The sequence below is a fragment of the Trachurus japonicus genome, chromosome 13 (genome assembly GCF_045865225.1).
Source record: "Trachurus japonicus isolate A0001 chromosome 13, Traja_1.0".
NCBI classification, from domain to species: domain Eukaryota; kingdom Metazoa; phylum Chordata; class Actinopteri; order Carangiformes; family Carangidae; genus Trachurus; species Trachurus japonicus.
The window spans coordinates 33,313,675-33,332,331 of NC_140919.1; the positions used below are offsets into that span (position 1 = coordinate 33,313,675).

At 41.6% G+C, this 18,657-nt stretch overlaps 2 protein-coding genes across 3 annotated transcripts; one reads left to right on the plus strand and one right to left on the minus strand.

The window, feature by feature from the left end:
• The first annotated feature begins 600 nt into the window (after positions 1-600).
• rrp8 (ribosomal RNA processing 8) lies at positions 601-5,715 on the plus strand. Its single transcript, XM_085796070.1, has 8 exons — positions 601-760; positions 873-990; positions 1,583-1,844; positions 1,960-2,806; positions 4,096-4,225; positions 4,319-4,425; positions 4,526-4,622; positions 5,106-5,715. Exons 2-8 carry the CDS (start codon positions 886-888, stop codon positions 5,217-5,219), a joined length of 1,662 nt encoding a protein of 553 aa, XP_085652196.1. The 5' UTR covers positions 601-760; positions 873-885; the 3' UTR covers positions 5,220-5,715.
• Positions 5,716-6,217: 502 nt separating this feature from the next.
• Positions 6,218-16,797, minus strand: LOC146976334 (uncharacterized). Of its 2 annotated transcripts, XM_085796072.1 has the most exons (14): positions 16,695-16,797; positions 14,434-14,763; positions 14,005-14,313; positions 11,808-12,089; positions 11,560-11,713; positions 10,256-10,425; positions 9,871-10,152; positions 9,431-9,733; positions 9,050-9,337; positions 8,766-8,928; positions 8,154-8,314; positions 7,930-8,008; positions 6,710-6,737; positions 6,218-6,597 (listed from the first exon to the last, which is right to left on the minus strand). In XM_085796072.1, exons 1-14 carry the CDS (start codon positions 16,759-16,761, stop codon positions 6,448-6,450), a joined length of 2,766 nt encoding a protein of 921 aa, XP_085652198.1. In that variant the 5' UTR covers positions 16,762-16,797; the 3' UTR covers positions 6,218-6,447. The 2 variants fall into 2 exon arrangements, with proteins under 2 accessions (XP_085652198.1, XP_085652199.1); XM_085796073.1 differs by lacking the exon at positions 6,710-6,737 and having other exon boundaries at positions 6,416-6,597; positions 7,902-8,008.
• Positions 16,798-18,657: the final 1,860 nt, after the last annotated feature.

The window sequence follows — 18,657 nt, forward strand, 5'->3', positions numbered from 1 at the left end:
TAGATTCAAAAGCCCTAAAGATTTAGATGGCAGCCCAAAAGAAAACAGTCAAAATTTGTGCTTGTGATTGTACTACTACATTGAGTGTTCAGCCACTATAACTGTATTTGTCATCTCCACTATCAAAACAGCCATAAAGAGTAGTACAATGTCTAAGAATACATAAGAGCAGGGACAATAATACATATTAAATATGTGTTGGTAAAAGACAATCTAATATGTTTACATTTGACAAAATGAAGTGTGGGAACAGAGTAACCATAGTGAGTTTACGGATGTGTATGATATGTTTATTTTTAAGTGTGTTATAACATTGAAATCTGTTATTTATTTGATTTGTTAAATTTAATAGTGGGATTTGGAGTGGAAGAGTGAGAAAAATAAACATAAAAATAATATCCAATCAGTAGTTGGTTTTGTTATTAATATAATTATTATTATTGCTACAAATCGTTTATTTTTGTGTCCTACAAACTGCTTATGAATGGATTAAAAATTGTATTTTTGTAATTGTAGTTTCTGACATCGTTGGCAAAAACGTCATCTCCCATAATTCCGTAGTGTGCTTGCGTCATCCACGTGCGCCTGAGCTTCTGTTTTGCTTCCTACACGCGCATGAGCCGAATCAACGTGGCTTTTGCCTTGGAGAAGGAAGTGTTTCAGCTATTAAATGTAGATTAACGATTATTAAATAAAACAATCTTTATGCGCACATCGACATTGACGTGGCGAGCTGTTTGACGGGTGAAACCGGTGACTGGTGAGTAACTGAAGGAGCAGAAATAACGCGTTCAGAGTAAAAAGAGAGACAGTGGCAGGGCAGCGTTTTCTCATCCCCAGCTGTGATTTACAGATGTTTGTGCTCTTTACAGTGTGAATACAAACATGTTTAATGAGGAAGAAGACTGGAGCGACGGTCAAGACGCTCAAACCCAGAATAATACTGTCCTCAGAGACACCCAGAAGACCAACGACAACACAAACACTAAGGTAAAATAAAACACACTTTCTTTACCTGGATCCAAAATTAGAGCAAAAAGGGATTTATATTGTTATTGTGCAATATATCTGTACTGATGACCATTTGAAGTAGGCTACAGTATGTTTGTGGCTAACCATTATAATAACTGTTGATATTGTTTGGACTGTAAAATGTCCATCACAACTGTGCAGAGTCAAACTTAAAATTCAAACTATTAAAGCTGGTTCTGGGTTTTTTAAATCTAGTATGTCAGACTTTACCAGAATAATATTTGAACATTTTGACGCCAGGTTTTCTTTATATGGATTTTAAACAGACATGAGAAGGTTTCAAGTGCTACAGCTATGTAGAGTAATAGCAATGTAAATAACAAGATATGCCAGTAATGTACTAATGTACATACACATGAACGTCCAGGCATATATACTTGCATTTACAAGCAATTCAAAAGTTGTAAACTGTTGTTCTTTTTAACATAACCCTGCAAACTAAGTGTGGCACTGTCTCCAGCATCATGACTCAAGTTTAGCTTATTGTCCAGCCCAACTCAAGTTCAGTGAAAAGACTAACTATGGAAACTGACGATCTTCCCCTGCTCAGCCCAAGGTTGTTGGTAAGAAGAGCCTGCTGCGAACGCTGCAAACACTGGGACCGGTACCGGAGTGGAAGAGCGACGAGCACCAGCGAGACAGTGACAGTGAGACAGAAGCAGCCCCATCACCTACAAAGAAGAAGAAGAAGAGGAGGAAGAAGAGAAAACATGCAGAGACATCAGGAGAGCAGCAGGAGAATGGAGACTTAGATCAGAGCGTGAAGGAGCAAAAACCTGTAGCGAAAAAAAGAAACAAGGTCAAGAAATCTGGTGAGTACATCATTTAGTAATAACTTTTCTTTTCAGCCACAGCACATATTGATAATGTTAATAAGCATTTAAAACCGGACAATGTTGAATTTGAGTCTTTTCTTTCTTCCTGAAGGCGGCACGAGTTTAAAAACACCTGCAGGTGAAACAAAAGATGAAGACAAACCAAAGGACACAGAGGGACTGAGCAGACAACAGTGGAAAAACAAAATGAAAAACAAGAGGAAATGTAAAAATAAATACCGCCAGAATAAGCCTGAGGAGGAAGAGAATAAAACAGAAGCTGCAGATAATCACAAGCCAAAGCAAGAAGTAACAACAAATTCACATAGCAACAACGACAGTGGAAAAATCTCTCAAACAGCAGCCCAGAAAAAGAAAACGGAGAAAGAATGTAAACCACAGAAAAGGAAAAAGACTGAAGAGACTGACACAGTCTGTGCATCAGAAAAGCAAACTGTGAAAGAGGAGAAGCAGCCGCCATTAAAAATGCAAAAAACTAAAAAAGGCGCAGGTGAAAAGGTCTCCAAATCTACCTCTGATGGATGTGAAGCTGAAGTGGAAATTCCACATGCTCGGCAGCAGGTTCCCATCAAAGGGCGAAAACCCGAGCTGAGCAAAGAACAGAGTCTGAAAAGAGAGAAGCTGCGGAAAATGCTCAGCAGCCAGAAGACGGAGCAACAGGAGAGTCCCGCTGAGCAGAGGGACGAGCAGCCAGCACCAGTAGAAGAGGTGAAACTGGACCGCTCTGCCTCCCTCCGGTCCCGCATGGAGCAGCGTTTGGAGTCGGCGCGTTTCCGCTACATCAACGAGGTTCTGTACAGCACGTCCAGCGGCGAGGCCAAGCGCATGTTCAAACAGGATCCACAGGCCTTCTGGATCTACCACAAAGGATACACTGCACAGGTTCAGAGGTGGCCCGCCAACCCAGTGGACGCCATCATCTCCTACATTCAGCAAAAGTGAGGAATCCTCATCATTGCTTCGGCATTTTGCATTTGATTTTTAGGTCACAATGTCTTGGGTTTCTCTGAGGAATTTGAAAATATGCAACACTAATGTACAATAAAATAGTCTTAATCCTAAAAGTTCACATGAATTATAGCCACTACACAACAGCATTAAAGATTTAGTTGTAATGAGCACACTTTAGTCAGCTGCACACTCCATGCAGAAGACTGTAAGCTGTGGTTGAAAGGTCCAGGAAGCTAGTAAGCAGACCTTTGACCGTAGGTTTTTATTAAATAGAAATAAACACACTGATGGAGTGATAGCTGCTTGGTTTCTGAACACATCTAATGTCTAAAACAATGTCACACAAGACACACACATCTGACAGTGATTGAGTTTGCAATTAACAACCACATAAAGACAGAAACTAAATACGCAGTTGGTATGTATATTGTTTTTTTGTTTTTTTTCCTCCATTTTTCCATTATCTATTTATTTGCTTAACAGGAGAAAAGCAGTGCCATACAACCCGACTGTGAAAAGGCAGGAGAATCTGTAGTCATAGTTTGATCCAAAGGATTCACCAAGTTTAAATGCATGCCTTGATCAATTTACTATATATGCATTTAAAACAATGCATTTAAAATCATTAATGCCAATCAATCACAACAAACTTTTTTTTACAGTCTAAAACAGTGGATCATTCCACTTTAAATGCTATAGTCATAATCAAATAAACACACTGATGGAGTGATAGCTGCTTGGTTTCTGAACACATCTAATGTCTAAAACAATGTCTAAGACACACACATCTGACAGTGATTGAGTTTGCAATTAACAACCACATAAAGAGAAAAGCAGTGCCATACAACCCGGCTGTGAAAAGGCAGGAGAATGGTTTGGTCCAAAGGATTCACCAAGTTTAAATGCATGCCTTGATCAATTTACTAAATGCATGCTTGTAAATTCACTGAGTTACATCCCTGAGGTAGACGTACTTGATTTCAGATTAATATTTAGAATTACATATTGAGTTTTTCACAGTTAGTCTCAAGGCAGGTTTAGGTCCAAAGCTCCCATACTGTGTTTAATGTATCTGCTGTAAACGGTAGCCTACAAACCATACATCACTCTGCTGAGGATGTGAGGAGTCAGGCAGGATGTGATGCTGCACTGGTCCCAGTTAAATACTGTGAGAAAAAGATGGTCGCGTTGTTGGCATCAGCAGTTTTCAGATCTGCTTCAGTTCTGTTTCTGATTTTGACTGAGATCTCATCAATCCCATCTGTCATTGTTTCAGACCGCCTTCTCTAGTAGTCGCAGACTTTGGTTGTGGTGACTGTAAAATAGCTAGCAGCGTGAAGAACAAGGTGCACAGCTTCGACCTGGCGGCCACTTGCGAGCTTGTTACAGTCTGTGATATGGCCAACGTGAGTATGCGCTCTGTAGTTTTTCTGTTTGCTACCGTAATTAATTTTAATTTCCTTTGTGATTGTTCGAATATAAAACTTCTCTCTGTGCAGGTCCCACTCCGTGACTCTTCTGTGGACATCGCTGTGTTCTGCCTTTCCCTCATGGGGACCAACCTGGGAGATTTCTTAGCAGAGGCCAACCGAGTGTTAAAGATGGGGTAAAAGACGTTGTTTTAGTATTGATTGAGAATGTGCATCTGTAGTTTTTCACTATTAGGCACTTTAAGTCTGTCTAACTGTTTTGCATAATAATTTCAGCGGCGTCCTTAAAATAGCTGAGGTCGCGAGTAGATTTGACAACGTGCGGAGCTTCATCACTGCACTGGCAAATTTGGGATTCAAGATGGTTTCCAAGGTGAGGAAGCACACAAGATGATGTCACTTTACAGGGGCACAGAGACATGTTATCACATTAACACAGGGTAAATAACTTGCATTAACCCTCAAACTAATCTGGAATGGGAACATCTTCATTTTACACTTTTGTTCCCTATGCAAAAGAGAAACATACAAAATTAAAGAACAGTATTTACAGTGAGAACAGGTGCCATTTCCTTTTCCTTTTTCATTTTGAGAAGTCTGTTTGTTCAGTCGAGTGTATGGCTGTGGTGCTGTGGGCAGGAAACACCACCTAGACACAACCTGTGGTTTAATGTTGGCAACAACGAGTCTCAGTGAAATGAAGTAAACAAAGATAAAGGGAATGTAAACAGCTCGACTTGAACAAGACTTAAAGGGAATGGTGATACGTTACTGAAGTTAGTCTGTACATAATCTTAATCAGGCACTGATGGCATGTAAAGAATGACTGGTGTTTTCTCTCTTTGTTTTTCTGTAGGACACAGAAAACACTCATTTCCACTCCTTTGAATTTGTGAAGACGGGAGGTGCTCCAGATAATGTTAAGAAATTTGGACTTGAGTTGAAGCCTTGTGTCTACAAGAAAAGATGAGAAAGTTGGAGAATTTAATAAAAGTGTGTATCTTTTTTTCTACATTTATTTTGCTGTTGATCAGTTTACTAATGGACTTCTCTGGGATTCACAATTTTTTAAGTAGCACAAGGTTGTTTATTTCAATCTATCATGTATGTTTGATACATGTTTGTTAACAGATTTCAACATAGTTCATGTACAGCATATGTACATCTTTTTACCATGCCACACATTTATTACAATTGAATTTGATAATGTACCAGTAGTATCTATAGGTGCATGCAGGTTTGCTTTGTAAGCAGACACCACTTAAGTTGAATTCACTAATTAGTTACGATCAGTGAAAGAAATCACCTTATCTGCAGCTATCAAAGGAGAAACCTACATACATGGTACACTACCTTCCCAATGGAGGTCATTTTATAAGAAGCCAAGTCATGTAAATGTGAACATTATTGTATGGAAAAGTCATTCAAAATGTGATGATGTTAATGATCAGAAATACAATCTTTGTTAAATGATCCTCTCTGGTGTGTATATTTTGAACAATCTCAGATATATATTCTTAGATGTATCCAGAATTAAGCGATTCAGATGGCATGAGAGAAGGAAATTATTTACTAAAGACACATAAAGGGGACATTATTTCTTAAAGAAAAAATAGATAGATAGATCAACTCAGCTGCATGTATACTCATTTACCACAAGAGGGAGTAACAGCACTGACTGCAGCCATGTGGGAGTGAGTTAAATGTGTCTGCATCTGCATCATTTACTGTAGTGTACTTTATTTATAGAGGCACTCCTGTTGTCACAGCAGATGTCCCAACTAATGTCATCAATCAGAGGCATCACAAGGCCAGATGGTTGGCAAAGTCACAGCTGAGTCTGTCAGTCATCTCTGCTGTATGTGGGAATGTGTTTATTGTGGTTCAACATGGTTACAAACAAAACAAAACATCTTTATTAGCAAACCCCTGAGAATACAATGTGCATTAAAAATGAAATTCAAGTACTTAAGTAAGTGGAAAAGGTGCAAAAACACTGCATTTAAAATCATTAATGCCAATCAATCACAACAAACTTTTTTTACAGTCTAAAACAGTGGATCATTCCACTTTAAATGCTACAGTCATAATCAATCAATAACATTGCTGCAGAGCAAGGAAGCCTTCAAATGAAGCCTGTACAGTACGCAATGTAAAGCTGAACGTTGTAAACAAAGCCCTGTGAAGCCCCTTCGTCTTTACACCGTGCTCTTCAAATCAATGACTATGGAGTAACTGACCAGTTGAGCATACTCCTTACTGTCTTTCTCCGCCACACCCGGCTTGTTGAACTCGGGAGAGCCGGGCTCCTGCATCAGGGTCGTCAAGGCTGAGAGAGACTCCTTCTTCTGAGTTTAATAGAGCAAGAGGAAGGGAAGCAGAAGTTGTTAATTTGCATAACCACATAAGAAGAAAGGTCATGTGTGCATGTTTCTGAAGGAAATCTAAATTTAAACATACCTTGTATTTTGTCTTGTTGTTCATTGTGCTGTAAAACAAGACAAAATAAGTTGTATTAACCATCTGAGTAGTCTTGTATCGTTTTGATGAGACTGCATGGCTAAACATCACCACTAGATGGCACTGTGGCTTAACCTGACACGGTGCAAGAAGTTGCAGGTGCGAATGTGTTATGCGTCAGGATCAGGAATATCAATGGAGACGAGTGGGGACCAGAGTCCTCATCATTGATCTCTGATGTCAGAAGCAGCAGTTCACTCTGTGCATAATGACCCCAGTGATATCAACTCAATGAAGACCTGCTGCTGTCAAGCTGCGTACCCTGCACTGGGTGGGACGGGGGGAGTGAGTTGGCGTAAGTCCCAAAATAGCTTCTCTCCTGGGGAGTCATGTTTTCTTGTGTACGCTGTGTGAGTGACCTTCCCAAATTATCCTGACAGGACCCTCCCACTGCAGCAGGGGCTCATGGGTACAAAGGCTCTGTCAACCAATGGCACCTTGACCAAATGTTCTGACCGGAGAGGCAGGCCTATTGAAGCAGCCTCTGAGCCACTGTTGTGCTGCACACTGCGGCTTTATACAACACCGCGTCCTAATCTGATTCTGACAAACATTCTTGAGAAAAGTTAAGATCTGGCATTGAGTGTGGAAATGTGGAAACTTCTTCAGGCAGAGACTATAAACACTTCGAGGATCGTGACAGATATCCCACATCAGTCGTAAAAGACGAGTGACTCACTGATTTGTTTCCAGCAGCAATAAGACTAAGAGATGGATTTGTGGATTTATTTCATTGACGAATGAGGGCTTGAATTTCATTATACTAATAACCTCAGAGGATGTGGACATTTTTGAACCTTTTTACCTTTGTTTTTTCATTGTGGTGCTGATGATAGTTAACAGCAGTCTACTGCACATATTGCCAGAAGTAACACTTGTAAAAGCCAAGGAGAAAAATGGGAAATAAATCTGTTGTTCGAACTCACAATGGGGACATTTTCTACCTGTCTGCACGCAAGGCTGCGGTGGCAGCAGCAGCAGCACCTGTCTGTGTCTGCCTCTGCCACACTGCTTCCTGTTTATGAATAAGTGCATACTGAGGTTTGGTATGTTGGGTTAACGATCCGCACATCCTGTTTGTCTCAGCATTGCCCTCATTTGCCCGTCGACACATTACCTGCCGAGCTGCAACCTGTCACCTGTGGAGGCTTTTAACTCACCAGCAGCACACCCAGAGTGTGATGACGAGGATGATGATAATGGCTACGGCCGAGGACATGCAGCTCAGGGCTATCAGCGCTGCAATACACACAGAGCAGAGAAAGCCACAAATATATCAGCTACTGAACACACACCTCAACATGTTATTTTTGGAGAAATTCTAAAATAAACATGTCTCATGTTGATTGTCAATGCAAAATACAAGATTGTATAGGTAGCTTACCTAACTGTCTGTCCTCACTTGCAACTTCCACTTGGATCTTGACCGTGGCCGTGTGGTGATAGAAGGATGCCCTGCAGGTGTACAGCCCTTCATCTTTGTCTCTGGGCTCAGAATGGAAGACCATTGCAGCTCCCTCCATGTGGGCCAATGAGCCATCACTCCTGAAACACAAGAGGCCTTTAAGTGTAGTCTCTTTTTGTCTTTACATGCTTCTTTACTGGGTGCAGATAGATCCTGTCTGTACAGTTACTGCATATTAACCCCCATAAATCCCCAAATTGCCACTTTTCTGTGCATGTTGTATACAGTATAGCATGTTCATTTGTGAGCAAGTGCTTGTTAGTGAATTTTAACAAGCACTTGCCTAATCTGGGCAGAGCCAGGTGAACTCTTGTTTCCCGTCTTTATGCTGATCTAATCTAGCACCCCTTAGCTGTATCTTATTTAGCAGACAAATATGAGAGTGGTATTGCTATTCTTATCTAACTCTCCTCAAGAAAGGGTCTGTATTGCTTCCTTTCAATGGTGGGAACATTGGATTGTGTGCAGTACTCTGTATGTACAGGTGCTTCCTTGTGATTATTAGGTGGTTGATTATAGAGGATATATCACCTTTTACAGGAGAGGTCATACTGTGGTACATTGCCTTCGACTCGGAGCAGTATTTTCTGGTTGAGATGTTTTTCCTGGAGAGCTAGTCTGTAGATGATGGGTTCACCACCGTGGCGGTTTTGCAGAGGAGTCGTGTGGTTCAGGACTCTCACAGCAGAGATATCTGCAGAAAAGTCAGATGAACCATGTATCTTTGGATGCATTTGTGAAAATTTCCAACATTTGAATTAACTTACCTAGGTGTACTTTTACTCATATGATTTTATGAACTCTGTTACACTCACGGTATCTGGGTACACGAACAGTTCTCTCCTGTATGATCCCATGTTCAGGCTGGTACACACAGGTCAGGCCCTCACCCTCATGAAGGGCCAAAGGAAAGTGATATGTCAGCCTGGATTTTCTGGCACGTCCTTCATTCTCTATGTGCAGCAAAGTCTGGCCTTTGGCCTTTTCAGGAAGAATCCAGGCGAGGTCGGTCCCATCACACTCTGCTCTGCATTCACACTCTGCCAGCCACAGAGTCTCGCTGTCTCTCTGCAGTGTCGCAGACAGATTCAGCAGAGGGGCTCCTGAAAGAAAACAGGGGGTGACAGGAAGGAGATGAGACGCTGTGTGTTGTGTCTGTCACAGACAGAAATATTTCAAAGAAGTATGTAACGTACTGTGGACAGGAATGCGGATTGTTCTTCTCTCTGGTGCTTCCAAGCTCGGATGCTCCACCACGCAGGTCACATTGTGACCAGCATGCAAAGAGGACGAGAGGAGCACAGAGCTGCGGGCTGAAACCAAACCATCAGCCTGGACTTCAGGCTTCGAATGATAACTGATGTTGCTGTTGTCACTGTTTTCGACATCCCAGGTTATAGCTGCAGCTGAGGCAACACTGTCTGCAGAGCAGTCTACTTTGGTGTACTGTTCACTGCCTTTCCACTCAGTGCTGGAGGTGATGGAGATGTTGGGGCGAGCTGCATGGGAAAGAGAAGTAAAACTACAGGAAGTGAGCGGGTTTCACTGGGGGAAGAAGATAAAATCTATGGTGGGCCTACATGGCCAAATATGTCCGCTACTCAGAATTATCCATCACTTGATTTGTTGAACATACCGCAAAGAGGGAGTGTTATGCTTCTGTTCTCTGGCACCTCAAATGCTGGGTGATTTATCACACACTCTGCAGTGAACTCCCAGGGCGAGCAGGCAGGGAGGAGAAAAACTCCCCTGACAGAGTGGCTTCCATTATGAGAAGTGAAATTGGACCAAAAGTCTCCAGACACACCCTCTGGCAGAAGCCAGGATACGTTGGCTGCAGGAACAGCATCAGCTGCTGAGCACTCAATCACCCTGCGTCCATCTATAGTCTGCAAATCAACTCGGATTGTGGGAGGGACTGATGAAAAGGGCACAGAGAGAAGGTTCCACATTAATATTACACATAATTAGGGAAATTCACCCTGTAGGAAACATTTGCAAAGAGCAAACCCTAACCCTACCGGTCTGTATGACATGTGGTTGAACTGTGATGTTGAATCGCAGCGTTGTTTCATGGTGGTGATAGGAGAAGACACATTCATAGAGCCCAGCGTGCTGATCCTCCACAGGACCCTGAACTATGAGGCTACTGTCAACCAGATCCAAACCATCAGGTAAGGGTCCATCATCTCTGAAGAGAAGCACAAGCAAATACACAATGAAGAATTCAAGCTCCACGCTGAATGTTTTACCAATAACAAGGTATTTAAATTACACTCTGAATAACTAATGATTTTGATGAGGAAACGTCTAACTCATGGTTCCTGCCGTCTATCACTTCTGATGCCATCAAATGATTTACCACATCCTCTTCAGGATATGTGGCAAGTTTCAGTCTAGATTCACGTGAGGGGGAAAAAAGTAGTGTCGGTGCCACTTGTGGCTGTCTGTTGTCTGTTTTTTACTCATATTGTTTTTTTCACACTGTTTCTAAAAGAAAAACAGAAGACAAACTGATAGCTGTACCAAGTGAAGGTAAAGAAAAAAGAAAAGACATTTTCAGGCTCTGACAGCTATCTACAGAGTGTTAGAAATTATGATACTAATGTTAAATTGGGACATTAGAGAAGATATTAAAAATTCTGGGGCTCATAAATGACAGTTAAAAAATAATGAGTAAAGCCAAAGTTGCTGTGGCCTTTGAGTCCCCTGAGCTGGATCCCACAATTCATAATGCAATGCACCTTTGTAGCTTTTCTTATGCTGCAGTAATGTCATATTGGAGGTACTGTAATTATCAGTTCCTCTCTTGTAAATAGTAAATGCACGAAAAGTTTGAAAACATCTTGAGTTGTGATTACAACCATGGAAGTCACATTATTCTACATTATTCTCAGAACTCTGTTGCATGTGAATTTCAAGCAAATGCGCCTGACAATGAAAATATGATATTTTCATGGATTTTATGCTTATCATCGGTAAGACACTAAAACTGTCAGCATTGTTATGCCTTATTCAAATTACACATCTGCATAGTGCATGTTTTTTTTAGCTACTGTATAGTCTGTTGGCAGCTGCCATCTTCAGGTATTTATTGACAAGCGGGGCTTGCAAGTTGTAATGATAGGATTTTTTCCCATCATCAACTTCCTTCCCACATAAAAATGAAACCGCTACAAGTCTTATTGACTAATAATAACCTAATGATATCGGTGAGAAATCTTTCATGCTCTAACAGACGAGTTACTTATTTCCACAAGTTAAAAAGTTTCCATGATGATAAGCTGGAGTTGTGTGTCCAATTCTTACACCCAAAAAGTCTTACTTTTTGCAGGTAACGTTGTAATGTGGCACATTCCCAATGACCGTTAGGCCAATAACCATTTCACTCTGTCCTTCCTGCAGCTCTAAAACTTCAGTGCCTTGGAAGTCGCCACTGTTGACTCCCGGCTGCAAGTCCAGCTGAACTCCAGTCAAATCTGTCAATGAAAAAGAACATCTGTGTTTTTCTTTAACTTCTACTTCATGACCATCAGGCGAGATGTTCAAAATGTGAGACACAAGAGTACTCACAAAACGGTGTCAGTGTTATGACCCGTGACTCCCTGTGTATAAATTTGGGATGGTCAAACACACAGGTGACATCATGGCCTTCGTACGCTGCTGCATGGAGGAAGACGGAGCTACTTGTCGTGTCTGAGTCTGTGTTGTTTTCTCTCTGCAGCTCTTCATCAGCGTCCAAAGCCAAGGAGATGTCAGTGTCAGGTCTCCCGCCAGATGAAATGCATGAGACCACCCAGAATTCATTTCCTCCTCGCTGTACCATCTCCGCTTTAACGGTCACATTTGGCCTCACTGCGGAGCAGGAAGAAAGGCGAGAAGAGTTATTCTTTCACGAGGTCTAATGTTTTTTCCAGCAAATTAAAAAGTCAGATAGCAAGAGAGGACTCGGGGTGTTTTTGTTAAATAGGAAGCTAGGGCCGGATGAGCTGAATGTTAGCTAAACACAGGCCATAAGGGACTTCTGCTTGGGTTTTGCAGAGTGCTGACTTAGGCTTATCACCTGTCCCATCTGTTGGCCGGGCTGCAGCTGAGAGCAGATGTCTGGACCAGCTGCTGTCCAACCAAAGCTGAGGGAACCACAGGCTTTGATACAGGGAATCAGCAGAGATCAGAGTCTATTATCAAATACATAAAAGCTGCGGTGTAATGTAATAACCAGCCATCCCTAATGAGTCAGGCAAGTGAACTAACACCTCATAATGGCCTGGGTGTCAGGGAGTGGTTTGTACAATTAAAGTGAGTTAAAACACAGGCTTTAAATATTCCATCTGTTAACACCTACAGTCCTGTGTAGACTTCACCGCTGCAGTTAGAAATTACCTAAGCTGCAGTCCTTTAGTGAAGTGTGAATGTATCATGGATAAATGATCTGGCTGGCTTGGCCTATACGCTAATGGAACAGTTATTATACACCAGTGTCCGTGGGGGGATTTGGACACACTGTGTGGAAGCTTAGGCCCTTTCAAAATTAAATCACTGAAGCAGCTACTACGTCTTTTTTTGTATAGTGGATGTAATCTCTCTTTATATGGTGACATGACAAGAGCAAGATTGATGACCACTGGAATGGTACCAACTATTGGGATTATACTCAATTTATTTGGGGAACCTATTCTGTGTGTTATGAATGCATTAAGAAACCCAGAGCTTATACGTGGGGTGCAAATTTTAATTTAAAGTTTACTGGTTCTATTTCTGAAATACTGAGGTTACAACAAAACCAGGCTGAGGTGGGGGTTTTGTATCTGTTTCACCAGCTGTTTCCTCATAGTGTTTTGTGCTGACGTTTAAAGTTTTCTATGAGCCTTGTTAGATTTCAGTTAAGTAAAGTGTCATCTGGAGAAAATTACAGTAAATTACAATACTAAATGTTTGAAAGTTTTATTTTTACACGCACAGATTTTTCTTACTCAGGGGCAGTGGAAACCAGATGTAAACACAATACTGACATATACAGTATTTTGAGTGGCAAACTGAAAACGACACAGGTAAGACTGAACCAAAGCAGAGATGTGTAGGCCTAACAACCAAAACAACGTTCTGAAAGATGCTTAATTGATCCATACATAGAGAAAGTGCAGCCGGGCCATATTCATGTTTCAACTCATCATCATGACCACCCCCATTTCCATTGCAAACATTCATTTTTTTCCCCATTCTCAGTATTAATTGTAGCTGCTTTAAACCAATGGACCAATGCTATCACTGCTGGATTTGTAGTTCCTACTGATATTTGTGGATCTTATGTAGCCTACGTTAGTTGTGATGTGCAAGATCTTTGTTGATACTAAATGTGTATGTGCTGCGTGTGAGTAGTTTTTATTTTCTCTTTTTGGTCATGAATTTGCAGTCACCAACTTTGTGCTGCACTCTGAAATGATACAATAAGACTGTTATTAATTATTTACTGGGTTGCATTATGTTGTTCCATATGCTTGACTCCAGTGAAAGATGGCATTCCCACATGAATGCATTACACTGTGCACTGTGATTTATGGTCCTTCACTGCATATGTGGAGCAGAGTGAGAAGCAAGGACCAGTGTGAAAAACCAGCCGGAGACAGTTGTTGTTCCCACTGAGTTCATGCTGAGTCATGAAACATGATTACAAAACTCTGACTGGCGATTGCAACACCATATATCACCTCCTTGAAATACTGGCGCACAAACACACACACAAAAAAAGAAGCTGAAAGTGTGAGCATACCAAAGGTTTCCACCTGCGCTGTGATGAGTTTGGGGTTTGGGAGGGTTGGGTGTTGAACCACACAGGTCACACTGTCCTCGTCCTGGAGGTGTGTGGGGAAGCGGAGGATGCTGCTCAGGGTGGATGTGCCGTTTGTGTGAGCGGTGGCACTCACACTCACAGTGAAGAGGTCGTCTGAGGGAGGAAGGCCATTGACCAACCAGCTGATCTGAGGCACGGGCCTGCCACCAATGGCAGAGCATGACACAGATTGGTGATGAGTATTGTTTATAATCTCTGCATCAACGTGGATCTGTATCTCAGGACGAGCTGTGAATGATTTAACAAGTCAACATGTTATCCTTGCAGATGTGTTGTGGATAAAAGATGGATAGATCTGTTTTTTATATGTATGTATGTCCAAAAAAACCCATTATTGGCTTGGCTTACCTACTACAGTGACAAATGCTATGTCAGAATACTCCTGCTCCTCTGTTTCAAACTCACAGATGTATTTTCCCTCTACATCCACACTGGACACCCACATTCTCACTGTGAGGTTGGTGATGGAGTCTGGCTCTGAGAAATTGTCGCGGCTGAATGGCTGACCATTTTGAAACCCTGCCAGCCTCGTGGACTTAACCTTAGAGTTACTCTTGCGTTTCCACTCGGCTTTCTCAACATCTCCACCGCCCAGATATGTACAGCCCAGGTATGCCTCTTCCCCCAGGACTGCAGTGACGTTGTGTGTGATCTCAAGATATGACTCCTCACCAGTATCTGAGAAACAGAGCAACACAATGTTCAGTGATAATTGGAGGGCAAAAGTGCACCTGAACAGTTCTGAAATTACAAACACCAGCAAAGCAAAAATTACTTAAGGGGGAGGTGTGTGATTGTTCTTGTTCCTGAGAGGACAGTGGGCTGATGGATGTCTGTTGTTGTGCCTATGAAAGGGGTTTCTGAACGCCCTATTGTCTTTCACTGGTTATTCAAACTGTGATAGATGAGCCAGACTAACTGGGTCGGTGGTGATGAGGTTCTCTGTCATTTTATCATGATTAGAAAGTGTCAATGCCTAATCAATAAAAAAAAAAGACTAAGAGTGGGCCTTTAAAGCCAGACTAGTATTGCCCTGAGCTAAATGCTAATATCAACAAGCTAACAATGTTACAATGACAGCGCTAACATGCTGATGTGTAAGGTGTATTAACATGCTGAGCTTATCAGTGCTAAGTGTCTTTTTTTTCTCCAAGTGTTTTTAATGTACGGAAGATCATTTTAATAAAATGAAAACGTATATATATATAAATGACCAAATATAATATGAAAGAAATGGAGCCATGGCCCAAAATGAAAATAAATACATAAATAAAGATTTAGTCATGCTCTAATAATCAAAATGCCACAGACAGGACCTTGACTTTGTGGCACACAGTAACACACTATAAATACTGGCTTGTCACAGCTGTGTATATTTAATAGGACTCCATTATGTTAATGTAATGAAAACCCAGACGCCAGTGACATCCTTCCTGCATGCTGCTGAGAAATCAGCCTAGATTAGGGGAGGTTTCAGAGGAAAGGACATTTAATAGAAGCTGACGGGTTTTAGCACTTGCAGAAAGGACTGTGTGAAGACACCAATGCATACCAAGTCCTCTTCACTCTGCTTCCTCTGCTGACTTCATCAAAGTGCACTTGAGGGCACAGTTTGCTCTATCAGCCCGTTGAAGCCAAGAACTTCTATTCAGCTTTAGATGCATGATGAGTAAAATGATGACAGCTTGCTGCTGCACTGCTTCATGGATAACCATTGAAGGTGCAGCCAGCTGCTGCAGTCAAAAGGAAAATGAATTTAAAAATACGGTTCAAGCTGAGAGGCTCTGGGTCTTGCTGTACATCCCAGCAAATGGAAACAATGTGAAGCCTTTTAAGATGAAAGGACAAAGAGGAGTAAAATAAATATGCTTTATCGGTTCAATTATGCCTAGTGGGTTCATAATTCATTTGCCCTTGCAGGTTATTGCCAAAATAAATGTCAACCATGGAAAAGGCACACCTTAAGGATTCAAACTAAGTAGTAACTGTGGGGGGAAAAAATGCACTCATGCGCTGCATCATATTTCCTGAGCTTTGGGGGCTTCTTTTTCTAACCAAAATGCAGCACCAAACATGGGCACAGCAACAGCTTTGCAGACTGGGGATGTGGTAAACAAATAAGAGTTTCGACTCTGAAAAACATTTTTTTTCCCCCCATTTAAACTTTCATCTCCAGCTGTAAGTCCCACTGACTCTGCAAAGAAATTTAATCCAAAACCAAACAGCAGGATCTCTAAGAAAAGTGTCGCCTGCAGAGGGGTTTCCCCTTTCCACAAAGAAAAGAACAATCTTAACAACACTCATATATTTACTTTAAAAGGCTATTAAGGAACTAATGTGGTTTTAGATGACACCATCAATAATGATCAATGATAATGACCTAAAGCAATATGCAATCACAAATGAATTGCAGAAAAGTTATTATTTGATATGCATTCAGCATGTGGCTTTATTGCCCGTGTGCATTTATAATTAGACCAACCACTTCAGAAAATCATGACAGCACTGTTTAGTGTAAATGCCACAGGTTAAATAAGACCTCAAGGACCAGTAAAAGAAGCTTGTAAACAGCTGACAGTCACAGATGGGCCGTAACCCTGCACACTTACCCTGAATTTCCAAGCAGTGAGCAACATTTAGGACCAGACCCAAAATCAACAGTCCTGAGCATCCCATGATGGTGTCATCGAGTGAAATAGAGTTGGATCAACTGACTATATGTCAGGCATAAGGGCATTTAAAGTGTGTGTGCGTGTGTGTGTGTGTGTGTGTGTGTGTGTGTGTGTGTGTGTGCGTGCGTGCGTGTGTGTGCGTCCTGTGGTTTCGGTTGGGGTGCACACCCTGAAGTGACACTGACGTGCATGAGCCTCTGTGTGTTTATGCCACCGCAGCACTACTATCTGCCTTCCTACTATGTGTGTGCGCACGGTCTCTCTCTCACAAACACACACACACACACACACACACACACACAGACAAGATACTGTACCTGTGTGTAAAACCACTTCTCCTTTTTGATTTTCAAAACAACAATTGTGCATGAGAAAAAAAAGATTAGGGTGCACAAGAGTCGCTACAGGTTTGCATGTCTCCTACAGTTCCGACCTCTCAGATGGATGAGGGTGAGACTGTTTTCTCCAAGTTTGAGTCACTACACAGGATATGTCTGTTCAGTTACTTAGCTACCTCTAATAACAGAGCGCCTTGGGAGACGGTAAAGCCATGCATCATTCATCTCTGCTGGGCCCCTCAGAGACTGCCTGTCTTGCTACTGCTCGTGCCCTGCAGTTTGGGAAATCACTCATTTCTGGGTGTTGTTTTATGGTATAATGCTCCTCTAATTCACTTTGAGGCAGTGTGTGTCTGTGTGTTTATTTTTTCACAGTATTTGCTGAGCACAATTTGTCACCCTGCACGGAAAACTGTAACAAATGTGGTCAAGAAAGACGCTGTGAGGGCTCTGCATTGCACATCATTTCGGGACAGTCAATATGAATTTGCCATCTTCTATTTCCTGTGCATGCAGAAAAATGTTGACTCATTCAGACCACAGGACGATGACAATGAATGAAATGGCCTGATATAAAGCACTGCTGCCAACAAATTTTGACGGCATGTGGTTTGTAACGGCTTTCTGAATCATCTGGTATGAAACTGGCATGAGTAGGTGAGACATCTGAAGCCTGTGAAAGTGGCTACAACAAAGATTAGAGTTGTCTCATCCGCTTTCATTCTCTATTTCACTCACACACACCTTGCGCTACAGCAGAATCAATCGTCAGCACTGCCTACAGGGAACAAAACATCCATTTAAATGAATTAAATGCCTTTTTCTATGCACTCACCTCCTTTAAACTGCAGAGTATAAAAACCTGAATCATATATTTCCTTGTATGCAAAAAAAACAGCACTTAAATATACACTGTACCTGAAGTACAGGAGCAAGACCCTGAATCATTAACGACGGAGCCACAGAAGAAGCAGAAGCAACATTCAGTTGATACCTTTTCTCTGTTCAGGATCAGATTCAGATTTAATTCTTACAAAGTTAAAAATGTTAAACATATATTCTTGCTTCCATATTTACAGATTCTGAAACAGGCCCTGTGCACCATCCACCTCTGCTGCTTGTGCTAGATTGACAGGTGAAATATCAAGATGATAACATCAAAGAGACTCAAACGCATCACTGAGCCTTGGGCAGACCCAGACTCAGGAGTTTTTTTTCAGGAGTGAGAAGTTTGCTGTGTATTCAAATCAGTCACTAGACGATGTATAACACCAGTAAACGTAGTTATTTGTTTATGTTGTTTGTTCAATTATAACTGTTAGTGGCTGACCCTGCAGCTGGGTCCCAATCCATGGTGCTTCAGCATTCAGTGGCTTCAGTTAAAGACCAACTGCATCACATCAGTGTGATGAGGCTGTGCCATTGTGAAGGGTTTTTCAAATGCAGCCTTTTCCCCTTCCAATTTATCCAAACATTTATTGCTCACTAGTATGACAGCAAACAACACTGTCTAAGGTTGTGGGAATTACATTCTTAAACATAATTGTTGGGTTTCAGCTCAG

What these genes read in the sequence shown, in the direction of transcription:
- rrp8 (XM_085796070.1), top strand. Translation starts at nt 886, where the DNA reads ATGTTTAATGAGGAAGAAGACTGGAGCGACGGTCAAGACGCTCAAACC. An exon ending in CAGTCTGTGATATGGCCAAC is followed by an intron (nt 4,226 to 4,318) that starts GTGAGTATGCGC and finishes CTCTCTGTGCAG; the next exon opens with GTCCCACTCCGTGACTCTTC. An exon ending in GATTCAAGATGGTTTCCAAG is followed by an intron (nt 4,623 to 5,105) that starts GTGAGGAAGCAC and finishes GTTTTTCTGTAG; the next exon opens with GACACAGAAAACACTCATTT.
- LOC146976334 (XM_085796072.1), bottom strand. Translation starts at nt 16,761, where the DNA reads ATGGGATGCTCAGGACTGTTGATTTTGGGTCTGGTCCTAAATGTTGCT. An exon ending in TCACTGCTTGGAAATTCAGG is followed by an intron (nt 14,764 to 16,694) that starts GTAAGTGTGCAG and finishes TCTGTTTCTCAG; the next exon opens with ATACTGGTGAGGAGTCATAT. An exon ending in ACCACATGTCATACAGACCG is followed by an intron (nt 10,153 to 10,255) that starts GTAGGGTTAGGG and finishes CCTTTTCATCAG; the next exon opens with TCCCTCCCACAATCCGAGTT.